This window comes from Lipotes vexillifer, unplaced genomic scaffold (assembly GCF_000442215.2).
Source record: "Lipotes vexillifer unplaced genomic scaffold, Lipotes_vexillifer_v1.1 scaffold646, whole genome shotgun sequence".
In the NCBI taxonomy this organism is placed as follows: domain Eukaryota; kingdom Metazoa; phylum Chordata; class Mammalia; order Artiodactyla; family Lipotidae; genus Lipotes; species Lipotes vexillifer.
In genome coordinates this window covers 1,303,927-1,321,703 of record NW_006769605.1, presented here as the reverse complement: position 1 = coordinate 1,321,703, position 17,777 = coordinate 1,303,927, and the positions used below count along the sequence as shown (strand labels likewise).

Here is a 17,777-nt window from a genome sequence, read left to right as displayed (position 1 = left end):
TTTACCATTGATGAAATAGCTGAATTATTATACCTATTTGATTCCACATATAAATGATACCATGCGATATTTGACTTATTTTACTTAGCATAATACCCTTGAGGCCCATCCATGTTGTCACAAAGGGCAGCATTTCCTTCCTAACTTGTGGCTGAATAACCTTCCAGTGTGTGTGTGTGTGTGTGTGTGTGTGTGTGTGCGTGCGTGCGCACGCAGTAATATATATACATACATCACACTACGTTTTCCTTAATCCGTTTATCCATTGATGGACATATAGGTTGTATATAGATATCTTGCCTATTGTGAATATGCTTCAGTGAACGTTGGAGCACAGATATCTTTTCGATACCCTGTTTTCATTTCCTTTGGGTAAATACCCAGAAATGGAATTGCTGGATAGTATGGTAGTTTTATTTTTAACTTTTTGAGGAACCTCCATACTATTTTCCATCATGGCTGCACCAATTTACATTCCCACCAACAGTGCACAAGGGTTCCCTTTTCTCCACATCCTCACCCAACACTTGTCTTTTTTTATGATGGCCATTCTAACAGGTGTGAGGTGATATATCACTGATACTGATTAGCATTTCCCTGGTGATTGGTGATGTTGAGCTGTTTTTATGTATCTGTTGGCCATTTGTATATCTTCCTTGGAAAAATATCAATTCAGGTCCTCTGCCCATTTTTTTCTTTTTCGGTACACAGACCTCTCACTGTTGTGGCCTCTCCCGTTGCGGAGCACAGGCTCCGGACGCGCAGGCTCAGCGGCCATGGCTCACGGGCCCAGCCGCTCCGCGGCATGTGGGATCTTCCTGGACTGGGGCACGAACCCGTGTCCCCTGCATCGGCAGGCGGACCCTCAACCACTGCGCCACCTCTCTGCCTATTTTTTGATTGGGTTATTTGGAGTTTTTTTTTCTCACTGAGTTGTATGAGTTCTTTATGTATTTTGGATATTAATCTCTTATGGGATATGTGGTTTGCAAATATTTTTTACTATTCCAAGGTTGTCATTTTATTTTGTTGATGGTTCTCTTTGCTGTGCGGAAGCTTTTTAGTTTGATGTAGCCCCACTTTTTATTTTTACTTTTGTGGCCTTTGCTTTTGGTGTCAAACAAAACAAATATCATTGCTGAGACCAATGTCCAGGAGCTTACCCCCTATGTTTTCTTCTAGGAGTTTTATGGTTTCAGGTCTTGTGTTAAAGTCTTTTAATCCATTTTCAGTTGATTTTTGTGTATGGTGTAAGATAGCGGTCCAGTTTCATTCTTTTGCACATCATTGTACAAGTTTTCTCAATACCACTCATTGAAGACACTATCCTTTCCCCATTGTATACTCTTGGCTCTGTAGTCATAAATTAATAGACCATGTTTGCATAGGTTTATTTCTGGGCTATTCCATTAATCTATGTGTCTGTTTTTTTTGTTTTGTTTTTTTACATCTTTATTGGAGTTGCTTTACAATGGTGTGTTAGTTTCTGCTTTATAACAAAGTGAATCAGTTATACATATACATATGTTCCCATATCTCTTCCCTCTTACATCTCCCTCCCTCCCACCCTCCCTATGCCACCCCTCCAGGCGGTCACAAAGCACCGAGCTGATCTCCCTGTGCTATGCGGCTGCTTCCCACTAGCTATCTACCTTACGTTTGGTAGTGTATATATGTCCATGCCTCTCTCTCGCTTTGTCACAGCTTACCCTTCCCCCTCCCCATATCCTCAAGTCCATTCTCTAGTAGGTCTGTGTCTTTATTCCTGTCTTACCCCTAGGTTCTTCATGACATTTTTTTTCTTAAATTCCATATATATGTGTTAGCATACGGTATTTGTCTTTCTCTTTCTGACTTACTTCACTCTGTATGACAGACTCTAGGTCTATCCACCTCATTACAAATAGCTCAATTTCGTTTCTTTTTATGGCTGAGTAATATTCCATTGTATATATGTGCCACATCTTCTTTATCCATTCATCCGATGATGGACACTTAGGTTGTTTCCATCTCCGGGCTATTGTAAATAGAGCTGCAATGAACATTTTGGTACATGACTCTTTTTGAATTATGGTTTTCTCAGGGTATATGCCCAGTAGTGGGATTGCTGGGTCATATGGTAGTTCTATTTGTAGTTTTTTAAGGAACCTCCATACTGTTCTCCATAGTGGCTGTACCAATTCACATTCCCACCAGCAGTGCAAGAGTGTTCCCTTTTCTCCACACCCTCTCCAGCATTTATTGTTTCTAGATTTTTTGATGATGGCCATTCTGACTGGTGTGAGATGATATCTCATTGTAGTTTTGATTTGCATTTCTCTAATGATTAATGATGTTGAGCATTCTTTCATGTGTTTGTTGGCAGTCTGTATATCTTCTTTGGAGAAATGTCTATTTAGGTCTTCTGCCCATTTTTGGATTGGGTTGTTTATTTTTTTGTTATTGAGCTGCATGAGCTGCCTGTAAATTTTAGAGATTAATCCTTTGTCAGTTGATTCATTTGCAAATATTTTCTCCCATTCTGAGGGCTGTCTTTTGGTCTTGTTTATGGTTTCCTTTGCTGTGCAAAAGCTTTGAAGTTTCATTAGGTCCCATTTGTTTATTTTTGTTTTTATCTCCATTACTCTAGGAGATGGGTCAAGAAGGATCTTGCTGTGATTTATGTCATAGAGTGTTCTGCCTATGTTTTCCTCTAAGAGTTTGATAGTTTCTGGCCTTACATTTAGGTCTTTAATCCATTTTGAGCTTATTTTTGTGTATGGTGTTAGGGAGTGATCTAATCTCATACTTTTACATGTACCTGTCCAGTTTTCCCAGCACCACTTATTGAAGAGGCTGTCCTTTCTCCACTGTACATTCCTGCCACCTTTATCAAAGATAAGGTGACCATATGTGCATGGGTTTATCTCTGGGGCTTTCTATCCTGTTCCATTGATCTATATTTCTGTTTTTGTGCCAGCACCATACTGTCTTGGTTACTGTAGCTTTGTAGTATAGTCTGAAGTCAGGGAGCCTAATTCTTCCAGCTCCGTTTTTCGTTCTCAAGATTGCTTTGGCTATTTGTGGTCTTTTGTGTTTCCATACAAATTGTGAAGTTTTTTTTCTAGTTCTGTGAAAAATGCCAGTGGTAGTTTGATGGGGATTGCATTGAATCTGTAGATTGCTTTGGGTAGTAGAGTCATTTTCACAGTGTTGATTCCTCCAATCCACGAACATGGTATATCTCTCCATCTATTTGTATCATCTTTAATTTCTCTCATCAGTGTCTCATAATTTTCTGCACACAGGTCTTTTGTCTCCTTAGGTAGGTTTATTCCTAGATATTTTATTCTTTTTGTTGCAGTGGTAAATGGGAGTGTTTTCTTGATTTCACTTTCAGATTTTTCATCATTAGTGTATAGGAATGCCAGAGATTTCTGTGCATTAATTTTGTATCCTGCTACTTTACCAAATTCATTGATTAGCTCTAGTAGTTTTCTGGTAGCATCTTTAGGATTCTCTGTGTATAGTTTCATGTCATCTGCAAACAGTGACAGCTTTACTTCTTCTTTTCCGATTTGGATTCCTTTTATTTCCTTTTCTTCTCTGATTGCTGTGGCTAAAACTTCCAAAACTATGTTGAATAAGAGTGGTGAGAGTGGGCACCCTTGTCTTGTTCCTGATCTTAGTGGAAATGCTTTCAGTTTGTCACCACTGAGGACGATGTTGGCTGTGGGTTTGTCATATATGACCTTTATTATGTTGAGGAAAGTTCCCTCTATGCCTACTTTCTGCAGGGTTTTTATCATAAATGGGTGTTGAATTTTGTCACAAGCTTTCTCTGCATCTATTGCGATGATCATATGGTTTTTCTCCTTCAATTTGTTATATGGTTTATCACATTAATTGTTTTGCATACATTGAAGAATCCTTCCATTCCTGGAATAAACCCCACTTGATCGTGGTGTATGATCCTTTTAATGTGCTGTTGGATTCTCTTTGCTAGTATTTTGTTGAGGATTTTTGCATCTATGTTCATCAGTGATATTGGCCTGTAGTTTTCTTTCTTTGTGACACCCTTGTCTGGTTTTGGTATCAGGGTGAGGGTGGCCTCGTAGAATGAGTTTGGGAGTGTTCCTTCCTCTGCTGTATTTTGGAAGAGTTTGAGAAGGATAGGTGTTAGCTCTTCTCTAAATGTTTGATACAGTTTGCCTTTGAAGCCATCTGGTCCTGGGCTTTTGTTTGTTGGAATATTTTTAATCACAGTTTCAATTTCAGTGCTTGTGATTGGTCTGTTCATATTTTCTATTTCTTTGATTCAGTGTCTTGGCAGTTTGTGCATTTCTAAGAATTTGTCCATTTCTTCCAGATTGTCCATTTTATTGGCATAGAGTTGCTTGTAGTAATCCCTCATGATTTTTTGTATTTCTGCAGTGTCAGTTGTTACTTCTCCTTTTTCATTTCTAATTCTATTGATTTGAGTCTTCTCCCTTTTTTTCTTGATGAGTCTGGCTAATGGTTTATCTATTTTGTTTATCTTCTCAAAGAACCAGCTTTTAGTTTTATTGATCTTTGCTATCGTTTCCTTCATTTCTTTTTCATTTATTTCTGATCTGATTTTTATGATTTCTTTCCATCTGCTAACTTCGGGGTGTTTTTGTTCTTCTTTCTCTAATTGCTTTAGGTGCAAGGTTAGGTTGTTTATTTGAGATGTTTCCTGTTTCTTAAGGTAGGATAGTATTGCTGTAAACTTCCCTCTTAGAACTGCTTTTGCTGCATCCCATAGGTTTTGGGTCGTCATGTTTCCATTGTCATTTGTTTCTAGGTATTTTTTTATTTCCTCCTTGACTTCTTCAGTGATGTCTTGATTATTAAGTAGTGTATTGTTTAGCCTCCATGTGTTTGTATTTTTTACAGATCTTTTCCTGTAATTGATATCTAGTTTCATAGCGTTGTGGTCAGAAAAGATACTTGAAACAATTTTAGTTTTCTTAAATTTACCAAGGCTTGACTTGTGACCCAAGCAGGATATGATGTATCCTGGAGAATGTTGCATGAGCACTTTAGAAAAATGTGTATTCTGTTGTTTTTGGATGGAATGTCCTATAAATATCAATTAAGTCCATCTTGTTTAATGTATCATTTAAAGCTTGTGTTTCCTTATTTATTTTCATTTTGGATGATTGTCCATTGGTGAAAGTGGGGTGTTAAAGTCCCTTACTATGAATGTGTTACTGTTGATCCCTTTTATGGCTGCTAGTTTTTGCCTTATGTATTGAGGTGCTCCTATGTTGGGTGCATAAATATTTACAATTGTTATATCTTCTTCTTGGATCGATCCCTTAATCATTATGTAGTGTCCTTCTTTGTCTCTTCTAATAGTCTTTATTTTAAAGTCTATTTTGTCTGATATGAGAATTGCTACTCCAGCTTTCTTTTGGTTTCCATTTGCATGGAATATCTTTTTCCATCCCCTTACTTTCAGTCTGTATGTGTCTCTAGGTCTGAAGTGGGTCTCTTGTAGACAGCATATATATGGGTCTTGTTTTTGTATCCATTCAGCCAATCTGTGTCTTTTGGTGGGAGCATTTAGTCCATTTACATTTAAGGTAATTATCGATATGTATGTTCCTATTCCCATTTTCTAAATTGTTTTGGGTTCGTTATTATAGGACTTTTCCTTCTCTTGTGTTTTTGTCTAGAGAAGTTCCTTTAGCATTTGTTGTAAAGCTGGTTTGGTGGTGCTGAACTCTCTCAGCTTTTGCTTGTCTGTAAAGGTTTTAATTTCTCCATCAAATCTGAATGAGATCCTTGCTGGGTAGAGTAATCTTGGTTGCAGGTTTTTCTCCTTCATCACTTTCAGTATGTCCTGCCACTCCCTTCTGGCTTGTAGAGTTTCTGCTGAGAGATCAGCTGTTAACCTTATGGGGATTTGTATTTAATTTTTGACAGTTTGATTAATATGTGTCTTGGCGTATTTCTCCTTGGATTTATCCTGTATGGGACTCTCTGTGCTTCCTGGACCTGATTAACTATTTCCTTTCCCATATTAGGGAAGTTTTCAACTATAATCTCTTCAAATATTTTCTCAGTCCCTTTCTTTTTCTCTTCTTCTTCTGGAACCCCTGTAATTTCGAATGTTGGTGCATTTAATGTTGTCCCAGAGGTCTCGGAGACTGTCCTCAGTTCTTTTATTTTTTCTTTATTCTGCTCTGCAGTAGTTATTTCCACGATTTTATCTTCCAGGTCACTTATCCATTCTTCTCCCTCAATTATTCTGCTATTGATCCCATCTAGAGTATTTTTAATTTCATTTATTGTGTTGTTCATCGTTGTTTGTTTCATCTTTAGTTCTTCTAGGTCCTTGTTAAATGTTTCTTGCATTTTGTCCATTCTATTTCCAAGATTTTGCATCATCTTTACTATCATTATTCTGAATTCTTTTTCAGGTAGACTGCCTATTTCCTCTTCATTTGTCAGGTCTGGTGGGTTTTTATCTTGCTCCTTCTGTCTTCTTATTTTGCTTATCTTACTGTGTTTGAGGTCTCCTTTTTGCAGGCTGCAGGTTCGCAGTTCCCGTTGTTTTTGGTGTCTGTCCCCAGTGGCTAAGGTTGGTTCAGTGGGTTGTGTAGGCTTCCTGGTGGAGGGGACTAGTGCCTGTGTTCTGGTGGATGAGGCTGGATCTTGTCTTTCTGGTGGGCAGGTCCACATCTGGTGGTGTGTTTTGGGGTGTCTGTGGACTTATTATGATTTTAGGTAGCCTCTCTGCTAATGGGTGGGGTTGTGTTCCTGTCTTGCTAGTTGTTTGGCATAGGATGTCAGGCACTGTAGCTTGCTGGTCGTTGAGTGAAGTTGGGTGCTGGTGTTGAGATGGAGATCTCTGGGAGATTTTCGCTGTTTGATATTACATGGAGCTGGGAGGTCTCTTGTGGACCAGTGTCCTGAAGTTGGCTCTCCCACCTCAGAGGCACAGCACTGACTCCTGGCTGCAGCACCAAGAGCCTTTCAACCACACGGCTCAGAATCAAAGGGAGAAAAAGTAGAAAGAAAGAATTAGAAAGAAAGAAAGGAACGAAGGAAGGAAGGAAGGAAGAGAAGGGGGGGAGGAAGGAAGGAGGGAAGGAAGGAAAAAAGAAAGAAAAGATAAAGTAAAATAAAATAAAGATAAAATATAATAAAGTCATTAAAATAAAAAAAATTATTAAGGAAACAAAAAACAGACAGAACCCTAGGACAAATGGTGGAAGCAAAGCTATACAGACATAATCTCACACAGAAGCATACACATACACACTCACAAAAAGAGGACACGGGGAAAAAAATAATATATCTTGCTCTCAAAGACCACCTCACATTGGGATGATTCGTTGTCTAAAGGAGGGAAGGAAGGAAAGAAAGAAAGATAAAGTAAAATAAAATAAGTAAAAATAAAAAATAATTAAGAAAAAAATTTTTTTTTTAAAAAAAAAGGAAGGATAGAACCCTAGGACAAATGGTGGAAGCAAAGCTATACAGACAAAATCTCACACAGAAGCATACACATACAGACTCACAAAAAGAGGAAAAGGGGAAAAAATCATAAATCTTGCTCTCAAAGTCCATCTCCTTAATTTGGGATGATTTGTTGTCTATTCATGTATTCCACAGATGCAGGGTACATCAAGTTGATTGTGGAGCTTTAATCCGCTGCTTCTGAGGCTGCTGGGAGAGATTTCCCTTTCTCTTCTTTGTTCTCACAGCTCTCAGGGGCTGAGCTTTGGATTAGGCCCCGCCTCTGCGTGTAGGTCGCTGGAGGGCGTCTGTTCTTCGCTCAGACAGGATGGGGTTAAAGGAGTCGCTGACTCGGGGGCTCTAGCGCACTCAGGCCCGGGGTAGGGAGGGGCACGGAGTGCGGGGCGAGCTTGCGGCGGCAGAGGCCGGCGTGATGTTGCACCAGCCTGAGGCACGCTGTGCGTTCTCTGGGGGGAGTTGTCCCTGGATCCCGGGAACCTGGCAGTGGCGGGCTGCACAGGCTCCCCGGAAGGCGGGTGTGGATAGTAACCTGTGCTCACACACAGGCTTCCTGGTGGCGGCAGCAGCAGCCTTAGCATCTCATGCCCGTCTTTGGAGTCTGCGCTTTTAGCCGCGGCTCGCGCCCGTCTCTGGAGCTCCTTTAAGCAGCGCTCTTAATTCCCTCTCCTCACGCACCAGGAAACAAAGAGGGAAGAAAAAGTCTCTTGCCTCTTCGGCAGGTCCAGACTTTTCCCCAGACTCCCTCCCGGCTAGCTGTGGCGCACTAACCCCCTGCAGGCTGTGTTTACGCCGCCAAGCCCAGTCCTCTCCCGGCGCTCCGACCGAAGCCCGAGCCTCAGCTCCCAGCCCCGCCTGCCCCGGCGGGTGAGCAGACAAGCCTCTCGGGCTGGTGAGTGCCGGTCGGCGCCGATCCTCTGTGCGGGAATCTCTCCGCTTTGCCCTCCGCGCCCCTGTTGCTGTGCTGTCCTCCGCGGCCCCGAAGCTCCCCGCTCCGCCTCCCGCAGTCTCCGCCCGCGAAGGGGCTCCTAGTGTGTGGAGACCTTTCTTCCTTCACGGCTCCCTCCCACTGGTGCAGGTCCCGTCCCTATCATTTTGTCACTGTTTATTATTCTTTTTTTTGCCCTACCCAGATACGTGGGGGCTGTCTTGCCTTTTGGGAGGTCTGAGGTCTTCTGCCAGCATTCAGTAGGTGTTCTGTAGGAGTTGTTCCACGTGTAGATGTATTTCTGGTGTATCTGTGGGGAGGAAGCTGATCTCCGCGTCTTACTCTTCCGCCATCTTCCCGGAAGCCCCCCTCTTCTGAATAGGCTTTAAAATGCTTAGGCCCTGGATTCTACCTCAGCAAGTTTCAGCCTAAAACTGAATCTGTGTGTCTGTTTTTATGCCAAACCATACTGCTTTTATTTATACCCATTTTTCTAGATAAGGAATTTGAGGCTTATGAGATTAAACAGAGTGACTAGAAACCTGGTCGGTAGAGCTGGGACTCACCCTCCTAAGCTACTTCTGCTCATATATCGATTCTAGTAGACTGGTAAAAGATTTAGAATTATTCTTGTATTATAATTATTCTTGTAGTTAAATCTTACATTATTGTAAGAAGCAGTACAGTACTGTAGGACAAGAAAGTATGTAGGTATGTCAGATACCCAAAAAGTGGATGTTAAGATGGCATACAATCAAGAGAAACATAGTAAGAATGATACATCCTTTAAATATATTCACAAAGACAGAAATACAAAATGAATGCATTAAGTAATAGAAGGGATGGTGCTGCCTGAAATATTATCTGAGGAAGAGGAAACTAAGAAGTTAAATAAACTTGGTCTGAACTCACTTGATTAATTAGCACAGATCTAAGATTCAAACCCAAATCTGACTATTACAGCTACTTCCAAAATTAAAACATGCTATCCACACTTTTTAAATAGTAACCTCACTGAAGTCACAATTGCTGACATAGTAAAATCACAGGAAATATACCACAGTACTACTGACATTTGGACCAAAAAACTGGGGACACTCCTGTGCACTGTAGGATGTTTAGCAGCAGCTAAGCCTCTATCCCCACCCCCTGAGTGATGACAATCAAAACTTCTCCAGACGTTGCCCCATAAGGTGAAGGCTGAGAATTAACCACTGGTTTTAGACCATAAGTGACCTTGATAATAGCTTATTCAGTTGCAAGGCACGGGTGAAAGACTGCAGTAGGCTTAAAAAAGAGGGGAAGAGAATAATCTGAAATAACAAGTGTAGGTAATTCTTCCAAGATGTTTGGGAAGGGGAGCAGAAAAATGGGGGTGGTAGATGGAAAGAAATACGAGGTGAAGAGCCTTTTTAAAAAACTGTGGTAAAATAAATTTACTATCTTAATCATTTTTAAGTTTACAGTTCAGTGCTATTAAATACACTCATGTTGTGCAACATCACTGCCATCTTATTTCCATAACTTCTTTCACCCTGTAAAACTGAAACTCTTTACCTATTAAACAGCCACTCCCTTTTCTCCCCACCCCCAGCCCCTGGTAACTACCATTCTACATTGTATCTGTGACTGTGACTACTGTTGGCACCTCTTATAAGTGGATCACACAGTCTTTTTAGGACTGGCTGATTTAACTTAGCATAATGGCACCGAGTTTCATCCATGTTGCAGTATATTGCAGAAGTTTCTCCCCTTTTAAGCCTGAATAGTACTCCAGTGCATGTATATACCACGTTTTTGCTTACCCATTTACCCACTGATGGTCACTTGGGTTACTTTCGTGGTTTAGCTGTTGTGAATAATGCTTCTATAAACATGGGTGTACAAAGATCTCTTTGAGATCCTGCTTTCAGTTCTTTTGGGCATATACCCAGAGTGGAATTGCATGGTTATATGGTAATTACGTTTTAAATTTTTTGAGGAACCACCATGCTGTTTTCCACAGCAGTTGTACCATTTTACATTCCCACATGACAGTGCACCAGGGTTCCAATTTCTCTGCATCCCCACCAATTGTTGTTTTATTTTGATAGTACTCATACAAATAGGTGTGAGGTGGTGTTTCACTGTAGTTTTGATTTGCATTTCCCTAATGACTGGTGATGTTGAGCATCTTTTCATGTGATTATTGTCATTCCTGTATCTTTGATAAATGTCTGTTCATGTCCTTTGCCCATTTTTTGAGTTGAGTCTTAGGAGTTCTCCATATATTCTGGATATTAATCCCTTTTCAGATACATGATTCGCAAATATTTTCTCCCATTCTGTGGGTTGCTTTTTTATTCCATGGATAATTTTCATAAAGTGCCATTTGTCTATTTTTTTCTTTGTTAACTGTGCCTTTGGTGTCCAAAAATTCATTGCCAAATCCAGTGTCATGAAGCTTTTGTCCTTTGTTTTCTTCTAAGAGATTTATTGTCTTAGATCTTACAATAAGATCTTAGAATTATGTCCCTGACCCATTTTGAGTTAATTTTTGTATATGGTGTTAGGTAAGAGTCCAACTTCATTCTTTTGTATGTGGATATCCAGATTTTCCAGCATCCTCCGTTGAAAAGACTATCTGTTCTCCATTAAACGGTCTTGGCACCCTCATCAAAAAACAATTGACCATATATATGTTTATTTCTGTGCTCTCTATTCTGTTCCATTGGTCTGTATGTCTGTCTTTATGCCAGTATTTCACAGGTTGGATTAATGTAGAGTTTAAATCAGGATGTATAATTCCTCCAGATTTGTTTTATTTTTTCAAGATTGTTTTGGCTATTTGGGGTCCCTTGAGGTTCCATATGAAAATTTGGGTGGGTTTTTCAATTTCTACTAAAAATGTCACTGGGATTTTGATAGGGATTGCATTGAATCTTCAGATCACTTTCAGTAGTATTGACATTTTAACAATATTAAGTCTTCCAGTCCATGAACGTGGCATGTGTTTCCATTTATTTGTCTTTAATTTCTTTCAGTTCTCATTGTACAAGTCTTTCACCTCCTTGGTTAAGTTAATTCATAAGTATTTTGGGTTTTTTAGGCTGTTTTAAATAGAATTGTTTTTGTAATTTGCTCTTGAGATTGTTCATTGTTTGTGTATAGAAATGCAGTTGATTTTAGTGTATCGACTTTGAATCCTGCTACTTTGCCAAATTCATCTTTTTAGTTCTAGCAACTTTGTTCTGGAGTCTTCAGGGTTTCTACATATAAGATCATATCATATGCAAAGAGAATTTTACTTCTTCCTTTACAGTTAGCATGCATTTGATTTCTTGTTTGCCGAAGTGCTCTGGCTAGGACTTCTAGTACTATATTGAATAGAAGTGGTGAAAGTGGGCATCTTTGTGTTGTTCCTGATCTTTGAGTATGATGTTTGCTGTGGGTTTTTCATATGTGGCTTTTATTATGTGGAGGTAGGTAGTTTCCTTCTGTTCCTGTTTGTTGAGTGTTTTTATCATGAATGTATGCTGAATTTTGTCAGATGTTTTTTCTTCACTGACTGAGATGACCATGTTGTTTTTCCTTCATTATGTTGATGTGGCATATTACATTGATTGATTCTTATATGTTGCATCACATCATTGGTGTATAATTCTTTTAATATGCTGCCGAATTCCATTTGCTAGTATTTTGTTGAGGATTTTATCTCAGTGGTCATAAGGCATGTGGATCTGTAGTTTTCTTTTCTTGTAGTGTCTTTGTCTGGCTTGGTATCAGGGTTATTCTGGACTCACAGCGTGAGTTAGGAAATATTCCCTCCTCTTCCATCTTTGGGAGAAGTATGAGAAGGTTTGACAGCTCTTTAAATGTTTGGTAGAATTTACTAGAGAAGCCATCAGGTCCAGGGCTTTATTTATTGGGAGATTTTTGATTAATAGGTCAATCTGCTTATTAGTTATGGGTCTATTCAGATTTTTTCAAGATTTAGTCTTGGTAGGTTTTGGGTTTGTAGGAATTTGTCCATCTCATCTAGGTTATCCAGTTTGTTGTGTATAATCGTTAATAGTGCATTGTTACAATCCTTTTTATTTTTGTAGAATCAGTAGTAAGGTCCCCACTTTTATTTTTCATTTAGTAACTTGAGTCCTCTCTTTTCTTCTTGGTCCATCTAGCTAAAGGTTTATCAATTTTGTTTATCTTTTCGAAGAACCAACTTTTGGTTTCGTTGATTTTTCTTTATTATTTTCCTCTTCTGTATTTTGTTGACCTCTGTGCTAGTTTCTTTTTTTTTTTTCTTTCTCCTGCTAACTTCTGCTTTAGCTTGCTTTTTTACTAATTCCTTAAGGTGGACATTTTGGCTACTGATCTATTTCTTCAGGTAGATATTACAGCTATAAATTTCCCTCTGAGCACTGCCTCACTGCATAACCTAAAGTTTTCTTTGATCCATTGGTTGTTTAAAAGTGTTTTTTTAAGTTTCCACAACTTTGAATTTTCCAGTTTTACTTTTGTTTTTGCTTTCTTATTTTATCCCATTGTGGTCAAAAAAGATACTTAGTATGATATCTACCTTTTAAAATATGTTGAGACTTAATTTGTAAAGTGTCCCACATGCACTTGAAGAATGTGGGCTCTTGTTGGGTAGAGTGCTCTGTGTATATCTGTTAGATCTAGTTGGTTTATTGTGTTACTCCCTCCCTTTCTTTACCTATGTCTGGTGGTTCTATCCCTTAGTGTGAGTGTGGGATGTTGAAGTCTCTATTATTGTAGAACTGTCTGTTTTTGCTTCTTATGTTTTAGTGGTCATTACATGTGTAAATATTTATAATTATTATGTCTTCTTGCTGTATTGAACCTTTTATTAATATATAGTGTCCTTCTTTGTCTGTTGTAACCTCTTTTTGATTTAAAGTCGATATTTTGTGTGAAATTAGTATAGCTACCTTGCTCTCTTTTGGTTCCAATTTGCATGGAATATCTTTTTCCATCCTTTCACTTTCAGCCCATTTGTGTCTTTAGGTCTTAAGTGAGTTTCTTATAGACAGCATATTATAGACGTGTTTTTACCCATTCTGCCAATCTGTGTCTTTTTTTTTTTTTTTTTTTGCGTTCCGCGGCCCTCTCCCTGTTGTGGCCGCTCCCGTTGCGGAGCACAGGCTCCGGATGCGCAGGCTCAGCGGCCATGGCTCACGGGCCTAGTTGCTCTGCGGCATGTGGGATCCTCCCAGACCGGGGCACGAACCCGTGTCCCCTGCATCAGCAGGCGGACTCTCAACCACTGCGCCACCAGGGAAGCCCCAATCTGTGTCTTTTGACTGGAGAGTTTAATCTGTGTAAATTTAAAGCCCCATAACTTTTTTGACCCTCATTTCCTGCATTCTTGTTTTTGTGTTTAGTTGATTTTTTGTAGGGAAGTGTTTAAGTTCCTTTCCTTTTGTTTATATGCTATAGCAGTTTTCTTTGTGGTTACCATGGGAATTACATTTAACAGACTAAAGTTATGAGACTCTAATTTGAATTTATAGCAACTTTTGTTTAATAACATATATAAAATCTCTGTTCCTTTACAGCTCCATCTCAACCCTTTTCGATTGCTGATGTTATAAGATCACATTGTCATACATTGTGTGCCCAAAAACATAAATCAAAAATTCTTTTAAATGTATTAGTCTCCTAAATTATGTAGAAAAAAGATTTGGGGTTATAAACTAATTTACAGTAATACTAGCTTTTATACTGATAACTTTTTTCTTTAAATCTTGGTTTCTTAAATCGTAGAAAAGAAAAAGTACAGTTACAAGCCATTGTAAGCCATAGTACTGGCTCTTATAATTGCCCATGTGTTTACCACAGTTGAGATCTTCTGTTTCTCCACGTGGCTCCAGGTCACTGTCTAGTGTCCTTTCATTTCAACTGCAGGACCCCCTGAGTACTTCTTGCAGGTACAAAGGAGAGTTTTGCTGCATATAGGATTCTCCACTGACAGGCTTTTTCCCTTCTTTTAGCACTTTGACTATATCAGGTCTTTTGGCCTCCAGAATTTCTGATGAGAAATCTGCTGATAACATATTGATAATCCTTTGTGTGCGACAGCTCCCCTCTTTCTTGCTGCTCTCAGGAGTTTCAAAAGTTTGGTTACAACATGTTTCAGTGTGGCTCTCTGAGTTCATCTAACTTGGAGTTACTGAATATTTATATTCATATCTTTCATCAGATTGAAGGAATACTGACTAAAAACTTCCCTAGTATTCTCTCTGCTCATTTCTCTCTCCCCTCCTTCTGGGACTCCCATGATGCATATCTTGGTCCATTGGCTGATGTACCACAGGTCTTTTTAGGCTCTGTTTGCTCTCCAATCTTTTCACCTCTCTTGTTAATTTCTATTGTCCTGTCTTCTCTCTGCTCAAATCTGCCTTTGAATCCCTGAAGTCAGTTTTTCACTTCAGTTAATGACTTCTCAGCTCCACGTTTTCTTTTTGGTTTCTATCTTTTTATTGATGTTTCCAGTTCATATTATCATTTTCTTGACTTTCTCTATATTTTCCTTTAGTTCTTTGACCTTCTTTAATAGTTGTGTTAAAGTCTTTGTCTAATATATCTGCCAGTAGGTCTTTTTCATGGCCAGTTTCTGTTGACTTGGCTTTTTTTTCCCTTTGAATAGTCATACTTTCCTGCTTCTTTGTATGCCTTGTGGTTTTTTGTTGAACACTAGACATTTGAATCTAGTAATATGGTAACTGGAACTCATTTGCTCCTTCTCATAGTTTGCTGTTTTTGTTTCTTTGATTGATTGTTGTAGGCTGTGTCTTTCTGTGCCAAAGATCAGATTGAGGTGTAAACTAAATGTCTTCTTAGGTCTTTTCTGAGCCTCTCCTTGGGTATGCACATTCTAATTTCTTCTGTATATACAGTTGATTTTGAATGTCTGGCTTGCAAAAGGGGTTATAAAAGGGCAGTGGCCCTTTAACTCTTCTGAAAGTCACTTCAGCTGGAGGAGTTGTGACAGCGGGGGCGGGGGCGGGGGTGGAACAGCAATGGCTGCCCATTTCTGTGACCAGAAGCGCATCTTTTTTGCCCACCCTGGCTCCCACAAGGTGCTCCATTCACAGCTGCTTGGGTGGAGAATAGGGAAGAGGTAGCTGTTACTACCTCTGTTTGTGCTAAGAGCCGAAATTGACTAAAATTAACCATAACTTACTGTTCAAGCCTTCAGTAGACTTCAGAGTTCCAAAATAGTTACTTCAGACAGATTCTACAGTACAGCTGTTGTCCAGGTGGCAAGGTAGATCCTGGTGCTTCTGCTCTGTCATCTTTCCAGAATCTCAGGACCTTTTTAAGAAAATAGAAATTACTTACGCTTGTGTGCTGACAGGAATGACCTAGTGGAGATGAAAAAGTTGATGCTGTGCCCAAGTAAGCTTGAGTTTGCTGACAAAGGACTGCGTGCTGAGCCTCGGTCGTCCATCCCATTGTTTCCTGCCATCCTGCTCAGGACAGAAAACATGTTCTGATGTTCTTGGTGATACTAGTTTAAGCTTGAGCCAGAAAGAGCTTTAAAAGCAGTTTCAGAAGTCTGTCAATCACTGTACCCAGTTTCCTATGCACTTCATCCCACGTTTAACTGCTGGTTATGGTTTCTTGCCTGCAGTGCTACAACTGTGAGGAGGAGGCCATGTACCACTGCTGCTGGAACACATCCTACTGCTCCATCAAGTGTCAGCAGGAGCACTGGCACGCGGAACACAAGCGCACCTGTCGCCGGAAAAGATGAAGGCTGGTTCTTTCTGGAGAATCACTGACGATTATTCTTCTCAGACACAGCGGTTTTTGTTTCCAAGAAGCCAAAATTGTTTAGAATTTGCTTCCCATTTTGCACCAGCCTTTAAACACTTTTCGTGAAGAAATTTTGCACAGTAGTTAAATCTTTTGTTAATGCTCCTCTGGAGTTTTTCAGGGGGTAAAAGTAACATCAGTGGAGGGTATTATTTTAAATAAATTTTAATTGAGAGTTTGTTGCATTTTCAGCAAATTTTAAAACATTTTTAGGTTTTACAGAGATTTTAACCTTTAAATGACAGATCTTTAAAAAAACAGCAGGTGAATACAAGTGAGTTTAACAAAGAAACATTTAAAATAGATCTGAATGTAAGAACTACAGAACTGTTTCAGAAATAAAGCATACTACCTTGATGTGAAATTTATTTCTTAACCTTGTTGAGCTGGTTTTGTTCAGCTTAATTTACTGTTTAAAGGCATTATCTATTGGTTATGCCAGTGGGTATATGATTGATGGATTGAATTTAGGGAACAGGGTTGACACAGCAGGTGCTAGTCCTGCATATTTTTTCTTAAATATTTCCCAATTGTGTTTTTCATTATTTCTTTTCAATATATAACTTTTATAACAAATTATTAGCTTTGATCTTGTAGTTTAAAATTGCAGGGAACTGGGGTAATCTTTTACTGAGCTGGATCTTAGAGAAAATGAATATTTAAATTTTAAAGTTTGCACATTTCATCTTTGTCCTAACATGAGTGCTTGTAACAAAATAAACAAAAATAAAATAAAAGCCAAAAACTACCTTTATCCATACACGAAATTATAGATGAGGCATACAAATTTCTTTAATGCTTCCCTTCCCTCCCCAAATATCATCTGACTGACTGATTGATTGATTGCCTATTATCTGGTGTCACCTCTTACATTGTAAGTTAATACTGAAAGGAAAGAAAGCACTTAAGTTTCACAGAAGCCGTTATGTTTGTAGTAGTGGGTCATTGCCTACTAATGAACTCCACCACTGTTCACAGAATGAAGAATAATGCATGTTAATTTTCTTGTATTAAAGATGCCGTGATTTGTAAAAAGTCTGTATTTTGCGGAATGTCTGGATTAAGAAGCATTACCAATAGGAATGGATCGATAGTTGAATAATGATTTTTTTATACATAGACATATAAAATACAGCCAGGAAAACTTAAATTACTTTTTACAAAAAAAAAAACCTCACAATTTATGTTTTTGCAAAGACTGATCTTAGACCAAGTCAAAATAAATTCCCATTTATCATTTATTTTTAAGGTTAGAGAAATAATTTGTAAATATTTATTTAGACCTTTGATATTTATTAAAGCAATTACACACCATGTAAGTGAGAGAATCAGGAGAAAAACCTTTTAAAAAGTTTTCTCCAGGTTTGTCAGGGTCACTCTAAAGAGCCTTCTGTGAAATAATCATCCATCCAGTCCTGATGCTGTTACAGATGGTGGTGACACAAGTTAATCGACAAGCTACTGCCCAGTGGCGCCCAATGGCTTGTAGGACCTGCCCAGTAGCCCCATTTCAGCACCGTACCTGGATTACGCAGGGACT

At 39.0% G+C, this 17,777-nt stretch overlaps 1 protein-coding gene across 4 annotated transcripts in view; it reads left to right on the top strand.

The window, feature by feature from the left end:
* Window positions 1-17,777, top strand: part of ZMYND11 (zinc finger MYND-type containing 11) — a 31,285-nt gene that overhangs the window by 12,905 nt on the left and 603 nt on the right. For 3 of the 4 annotated variants that reach the window (XM_007445665.1, XM_007445664.1, XM_007445663.1), the window contains one exon: window positions 16,053-17,777. This exon is cut by the window's right edge and continues 603 nt beyond it. In XM_007445665.1, coding sequence (XP_007445727.1) covers window positions 16,053-16,175 — 123 coding nt within the window. In that variant the 3' untranslated portion in view covers window positions 16,176-17,777. The remainder of the gene's footprint in view (window positions 1-16,052) is intronic. The other variant, XM_007445666.1, reaches the window with a different exon arrangement.